General features: G+C 60.8%; 1 protein-coding gene across 1 annotated transcript; it reads left to right on the top strand.

Annotated features, from left to right (window-relative positions):
* Nucleotides 1-399: 399 nt before the first annotated feature.
* YJEFN3 (YjeF N-terminal domain containing 3) lies at nt 400-6655 on the top strand. The gene is made up of 6 exons (XM_030888042.1): nt 400-455; nt 3101-3209; nt 4590-4700; nt 4883-4996; nt 5105-5255; nt 6450-6655. The coding sequence occupies exons 1-6, from the start codon at nt 400-402 to the stop codon at nt 6653-6655; spliced, it is 747 nt and encodes a 248-aa protein (XP_030743902.1).
* Nucleotides 6656-7247: the final 592 nt, after the last annotated feature.

Raw genomic sequence — 7247 nt, 5'->3', positions numbered from 1 at the left:
GGGGCCTGGAGTTGCCCTGCTCCAGGCTCCTCAGCTCTGCTCTCAAAATTATCCCAAGTTTTCTGAGTTGGCCCTGGGATCGCGCCATAAAGCGAATGGCACAGGGGCCAGGGGGGACCCTCTTGATTCTAGGTCTTCTCTGCACCGCCAGGCGCAGGCTGACCGCCAGGCCCTGGGTCTCTAGAAATCCCCTCATCCTCAAGCAACTTCATGCTTGCCAGAAAAGAGTTAAAGACCTGCACCCACTGACCAATAGTAGTGCTCAGCGCCTGCGCGGCGCTTTCTGATTGGCTGGCGGCATGAGTGGGCGGAAGGAACTGGGTCCCCGCCTCCGGGAGTGTGATTAAAAGGCGGCTAGCTGGGGCAGCGACTGTCAGTGCTTGGTACTCTAATTCAGCTATGAGCGCTACCAGCCTGGACCTGGCGGAGGCGCCCGAGGAGCGGCGATTCCTCAGGTGAGCTGTGGGGTGATTGGTGGGATGGGGACTGGGGTTGTCAGGCCCATGGCATGTGCCTGTGGGGAGAGCAGGTCCTCAGCCCCTCCAAAGCTGCGTTTCCAGGAAACTGTTTCTAAGACAGACCCATCCCCTCATGAATAATAGCATCTGGCAAAAAAAACGACTCCAGCCCCTTCCCAGGGGCCCTGGAGCCCAGACCGGTTCCTGCTGCATCCCCCTAGTCATTGCATCGAGAGTGACCTAGTAGTTCCTTGTCCAACTGCCTCCACCCAGTGTCCCCTCAGCCCTCCTCCGGATGACTGGCGGGATGTCCAGATTCAGGCTAGCGATCCTGGCTTGTCCTAGGCAGGGAGAGAAGGTTCTAGGAGCTGTGACTGCCTGGTGGGCTGGGCTGTTGTGTGAGGCTTCAAATGCCAACAGGGCTGGAAGAAGGCCAAGGGTGTGAAGGTGCTGGAACGTGGTGGGGGAGGTGGCGGTGGCAATGAAGGAGACTAAAGAGTGCTGGTAGGTCAGGTGAGGAGCTAGATTTCTGTTCTCTGAACAGCAGGGGGCTGTAGATGGGTGGGCTGGGGCGTGATGGATTCTGGCGCTCAAAGCCCCTTGCAGCTTAGGTTCAGGTGTTTGGCACTTGGAAACCTGGAGGCAGCAGAGTGTCAGGCTCTCCTCCTTCCAGAACCAGGGTCACTTGGCCCTTCTGAGGCTGGGGTCATCCTGGGGTCTTGTGGTTCCTCTCCCCTGGGGACTGAGGTTGAGGAAGCAAGAAGTACCCTCATCACCCATCCCTGCCCCCCCAAAAATCAAAGCCCTACCACAGCAGAATGAGCCTGCCCTGCCCAACCCGAAGTCCCCTCCACACCTGGAAGCCACTGCTACATGCCCCCAGCCCTGGCTCCATGACTTGGACCGCCCAATGCCCGCCCAGTCCCCATTATCCCTCTAATGACCGGGTTACACAGGAAGATTATGTTCCAAGTGGCTGCCAGCGATCAATGCTGTAGGACAAAGCACTAGTGGGGGAGGTAGGGGCGAGGGGAGAGGAGGAATGGGGCCTCCTCACCCTCCTCTTCCTCTTCTCGCCATCACATCACTTGGGGGCAGAGCTGTCAGAAGATGGCGGGGGAGTAAAATGCACTCCCTTCCCACCTGAGTTCATCATGAAAGTATTTTGTCATTGCTCTTTCCCCAAAGCTGCTCTTTGGCCTGGGCTGACCAGCCAGGCCAGCACATCAGGCTCCACTAAGAGCACCCTTCCAGAAGCCTGTGGCCCGGGCCCCCATCTGCGTGACCCCCCACTCCAGGGCCGAGGTCACTCTGCCTCTGCCACACCAGCCTCCTTTCTGTCTCTCGAATTTGTCAGGCTTGTTTCCAACACAGGACTTCTGTCCTGGGTGTTCTTGCTACCTGGGCTACCTCCCACAGTGCTCCTGGTCACCCCCTGCTCCCCGAATTGTGCCAGACCCCTGTGACTTCCACGGGTTCTGCAGTAAAATTGACCAGAAGCTAGTTGCCCCCAGCAAAGGAACCTGAGACTTCATCCGACCAAATGGGCACCAGTTATAGTCTGACTTTCTTGGCCCTCAGACACCAAAGGCTTACTCCAATTTGGAGCTCTAGAGACCATGGTGGAAGTCCTGGCTTCGCCACTTGCTGCCTCGGGACTCTGGGCAAGCCACCTTGCAGTTCTGAGCATTTTCCCAGTCCTGGGCCTCATCATCCATCGTCATCATCATTAACGTCAGAGGCACTGAACGGGGTGGCACTGTTCTCCAACAGGAAGGGGTCCTGCTTCCTGTCCTTCCTCCTGGTCTGCAAAAAGCCCGGGTGTCTGACCCCCAACCCCCTATCCTTGGTGCCAACTCATCTATCCAGCCACCAATCTGGGTCCCACGGGAGCCGTTCAGGAAGGGCAGGCTTGTACCCAGTGCCTAGCAGGGCCTCAACCTACCTTTAGGTCAGTCGCTGCCTTTGATGAGCGGAATAATGTTGGACAAGGAGCCCAGCAAAGGCAGAAAGAAGCAAGACCTCCCAAGTCACTCAGCACTTCAGTGGCCCAGTGTCGACTCAGACCTGGTCTCACTGGCCCCACATAGTTTATTACTGCCCTGAAAGGGGCGACGGGAGGGGGGGGGGCATCAAAGGGTCTTATTGCTGCACTTCCCTAGCGAGCTGTTGAACTCCTTTGCATCCTTCGATGCCTACCTCCTTCAGGTGCCCCCGTCTTAGCCCCGAGTGTCCTGGCATTTGCTAAGCGATTCCCACTTCTTGTAAGCAACGGCACACACGCACGCACGCACACGCCTCCTTCAGCGTTCCTCAGGCGCCATTCCCTGCTCTGAGTCCTCCCATTCTGTCGGCGACTCAGCTTTGGGACCCCCAGAACCACCATCCGCTGCAATGCACCTTTGTTGTCCCCAGGGGGCGCCCGCGCCCCGGGTGTTGGCGCAAACCAACCTGCTGCTGCCCGCCAGGCTTTTCACTGACTGAAGTGCGGGATGGGGAAACAGAAGGTCCCAAGCTCAGAGCTACCACTGGCAGGGTTCACGGACAAAAAGTCTTGGTGAGCCTCGCCTGAAACATTGAGTCTGTTCTTGATCTCCCTTCACCTTCCTGATCTCTGAGCGTCTCCACCTGTCGGTCCCCAGCACAGAGGAGGCGACTGCCCTGGAGCGGGAGCTGCTGGAGGACTATCGTTTTGGGCGGCAGCAGCTGGCAGAGTTGTGTGGCCATGCCAGTGCCGTGGCTGTGACCAAGGTACTCTGACCCTGACCCAACCAAATCACCAGCCACGACTTCTGTGTCCGCCCCAGAGGCCTCTCTGCTTGGAGCAAACCAGCCCTGCCCTCAGATGGAGAAAGGACGAGGCCCAGAAAGGCTTCCTGCTGGGCCCAGGGGATCACTCTGGGTCAGCATCGAGGTGGGAACCCCTAGAGGCACAGAGGCTGCACTACAGTGTCTAGACCCTAGGTACAACAGCTCCCTCCTTCAGATATCGGTGCTGGCTGCTGCTATCCAAGGACCCCCAAATAACCTCATACTGGGGCGGGGGGCTTCCCAGGGCCAGTGATACTAGAGCAGCAGCTATAATGATGTCACCGGGCAGCACTTCACCAGGTGGCTAACTTCCTGAGCCTCCAAAGAGGCGCCATGAACCACAGTTGGTAAATGCCAGAGCCTTGGGAAGACGCAGGCAGGCAGGCAGGAAACCCAGCGTATCCGACCTCAGCTGGCACTCCGGCGGGACCACCATTCAGATGTCCCATCGAAAACTCAGCAGCCCCTGGTAAGGGCAGAGCAGGGGCTGGGGGCCTGGCCAGGGTGGCACAGACCTTGAAGAAGAGTGAGCCACCCTTGATGTTGTGGAGGTTAGAATACAGCAGGGCCCCCCCAGACCACCCTCGTCTGTTCACCCCTTGTGCCTACCAGGTCACCAACACACCCACTGGAAAGAAAGAACCCCGAGGAGAGAAGGGTGGGCACAGCCTGGCAGTGTCAGAGCAGAGCTGGGCACTGGCAGCACCCACTCTTCACGTCAAAGCTAGAGAGATGGGCACACAGACAGACAGGCAGGCAGACGCACTAGAAAGCACCCCTTTCCCCCACCCCCAACCGGGGCCTCCAGGCAGGCTGAGGCCTGGAACCACAGTGGCGGAAATCTCTGTGGTGGGAAAAGGTGGGAAAATGTCTGCCAGTCAGGTGGAGAAGAAACAACCCCGCCCAGGTCGGGGTTCTGCGGCGCCCCTGCCTCTGCAGAAACTCGGGTCTCCAAAGGGCCATCTCCTTTCCTTCTCTGTTTTTAAAAACACATCCCATTGTGAATCCAGTGGGGATTGTCATAGCCCATCGTCATGTGTGCATGCAACTTACAAAACCCATCCAGCCTCTCTCGGTGGCTTCCCTATTCCCCAACCCACTCTCCTCATTTCTCTCCCGTAGGACAGTTTCCCTGCACCCAGGGCAGCACCCTCCCACCCCAGGACCATCTCCTTTCCCACAATGCCTCCTTCCTGTCCTATCCCTGCACCTCCAGGTCCAATCACCCTGTCTGTCCCTGCACCTGGCCTCAGTGTCCCGGCAGAGCAAGGCCTGCCGTGTCTGAGCGCCTGCCTTTGCCACTGCCCGGCCACTCCGCAGGTCTTCCCTTTGGCAGCTCTCTCCCGGAAGCAGCGGACGGTGCTGGTTGTATGCGGCCCAGAACAGAATGGGGCGGTGGGGCTGGTCTGCGCCCGCCACCTGCGAGTGTTTGTGAGTCACCCCCACCTGCAGAGATTGCTTCCCCTTGTCGCTAGGGTCCAACATGGGGGCCTCCAGGCTTAGACACATTCCAGAACCTGCCCGCCCTTTGCCCCGGGCGAGAAGTCAGCATGCTGCTAGGTCTGGGGTCTCAGAGGACCCTGGCACTGACGCCCGCCCTCTTGCTCACCCAGGAGTATGAGCCTACCATCTTCTACCCCGTGCGCTCGCTGGACCCCCTGCACCGGGACCTGACCACTCAGTGCGAGAAGATGGACATTCCCTTCCTGTCCTACCTGCCCGCTGAGGTCAGACCTGGGTGGGCAAGGGAGGGCGGAGGCGGAGACTGCACCTGGGACACACACACACACACACACACACACACACACCCTCCCCGACCCTGCCTACCCTCCCAGGTCCGGCTCATCAATGATGCATACCGGCTGGTGGTGGATGCCGTGCTGGGCCCTGGCGCAGGGCCAGGAGAAGTCGGGGGTCCCTGCTCTCGAGCGCTGGCCACACTGAAGCTGCTGTCCATCCCCCTCGTGAGCTTGGACATCCCTTCAGGCACGCCGGCTCAGGCCTGGGCACCTTGGGCCTGGCACCTGGGGGGTGGGTTCCTGCACCTTGTCTCTTGGTGACCCCCAACTGGTCTTCCTGCTCTGTGCCTCAGTTTCCCCAGCAGGGATGGAGTGTGTACTTGCTGAAGTCATGCCCATCCCGTGGATAGGAAACACCAAGTCCTCCACCCCAGTGACCGGAGCTACCGCCAACTCCCCCCCCCCACCAACACCTCCGGCCCTACATACCCGATGCCCACCCCAGCCCAGTTGCCCGGGCAGACATGAGCTCACTCAGCAAACGCCGCGCCCGCTCTGGCCGCCACCCCACGCCTGCTGGAGCCATTAGGCAGACGGAACAAACAGCCTCTGGCCAGCCGGACCCTCTGCGGGGGTGGCCCTCTCAGGGATGGCCCCTAGGCTCAAGGGGCCTCAGGTGCCCTCACAGCAGGCGTCCGCAGAGCAGAGGGCTACTGGGGAGGTGGGGGCCCACATTACACGGGTGAAGGTAAAGGTCAAGGGAGGAAAGGACTAGTCAGAGGGAGAAACCAGGGCTGCTAGTTAGTGGCCCAGACTCAGACCAGGGCGGGTGAGAAGGCAGGGCCCAGATTGATGGGGGAGGTTAGCCTGGCAGAGGCTCCTGAGGGGGAGGGGGAGGGGTCTCAGGTCAGGCAAGGTCTCTGGTCAGAGGGCGGAGTCTGAGGGCGGGGAGGATGGGTGCTTGAGTCACATGAGGTGGGGGGAGTGGTGTCCTGTCAAGAACTTGGGGGTAGGGAGGCAGCTCTGACACGGGAGACTGAGCTGAGGATGGAAGTGGGTCTGATCAGAGGGGGGAGGCTGGGGTCTGGCTAAGGATTTCAGGGTTGATGGAGTGGGAGGGAGCAACAGGTGTCTGGGGACAGAAGCCAGGTCAGTCTGGACACAGGGGTCCTGGGGAGCGCAGAGGTAAACATGATGTGTCTGGGGCCAGGGGCAGGGTCAAATGAGGAAGGGAGGGGAGGGGAGAAGCTGGTCGGAGGGCTGAGCCCCATTCCTTGGGGCGCAGGTCTGACCAAGGCTGACGGGTGGGGCGCTGGTGGAAGGGCAGCGGCTCCGGCTCCGGTTGCGGGTGGGGAGGCCCGTCTGGCAGGGCGGGCGCGCAGGGAGGCCGGCCTCTAGTCTGACGACGCCAACGCGGCCAGTACTCGCTCTCCTCCCTCAGGCTGGGATGCGGAGACCGGCAGCGACGCTGAGGACAGGCTGCAGCCCGACGTGCTGGTGTCGCTTGTGGCGCCCAAGCGCTGCGCCGGGCGCTTTGCCGGCCGCCACCACTTTGTGGCGGGCAGGTTCGTGCCCGACGACGTGCGCCGCAAGTTCGCTCTGCGCCTGCCTGGGTACACGGGCACCGACTGCGTCGTGGCCCTGTGACCACGCTCGCCCCGCGGCTTGACCCTCCATGAATAAACAGCCCCCACCCCACCCTGGCTCTTCTCCTCCTTGCGCCCGGGGCGTGCGCCGCGGAGTGGGCAAACCCGGGAGGGGCTCCCCGCGGGCCCCAGAAGGAAAGATTGGAGAGCAACTTACCCTTAGGGCGGGGCTTCCAGCCGCCGCCAATCCAGCCCCACCTTTGGCTACCCCTCCCTGTGACCCTAGGTGGGGTCGAGCCCCCCTAGGAGCTAAAACTTCCCATTGGCCTCCTAGATAATGCCGCCAGAAGCTGGAGGGTGGGCTCTGATGGAACTTCTTCCCAGGTGCGGGGAACAAATAACCAACGAGCCAACTCTACGCCATCGAGTCGGTGGCCGCTCCCGGTGTCCTTACAGGACAGGGTAGGACTGCCCTCGCGGGCTTCCGAGACGGTAACTCTTTACCGGAGTAGAAAGCCTCGCCTCTCTCCTGCGCTGCAGCCGGTGGTTTTCGAACCACCAACCTTGTGGCTAGCCGCCCAGCGTGTAACCACGACACCCCAGGGCGCCTCGAGGTGGCCTCACACGACGGACTCAGAATTAGATTCGGCGAG

Source organism: Echinops telfairi, unplaced genomic scaffold (assembly GCF_000313985.2).
Source record: "Echinops telfairi isolate 266 unplaced genomic scaffold, ASM31398v2 ScPeMD7_7457;HRSCAF=8495, whole genome shotgun sequence".
In the NCBI taxonomy this organism is placed as follows: Eukaryota; Metazoa; Chordata; class Mammalia; order Afrosoricida; family Tenrecidae; genus Echinops; species Echinops telfairi.
This window is presented reverse-complemented; position numbering and strand designations above follow the sequence as displayed.

What these genes read in the sequence shown, in the direction of transcription:
- YJEFN3 (XM_030888042.1), top strand. Translation starts at nt 400, where the DNA reads ATGAGCGCTACCAGCCTGGACCTGGCGGAGGCGCCCGAGGAGCGGCGA. An exon ending in GTGCCGTGGCTGTGACCAAG is followed by an intron (nt 3,210 to 4,589) that starts GTACTCTGACCC and finishes GCCACTCCGCAG; the next exon opens with GTCTTCCCTTTGGCAGCTCT. An exon ending in GAGCTTGGACATCCCTTCAG is followed by an intron (nt 5,256 to 6,449) that starts GCACGCCGGCTC and finishes CTCCTCCCTCAG; the next exon opens with GCTGGGATGCGGAGACCGGC.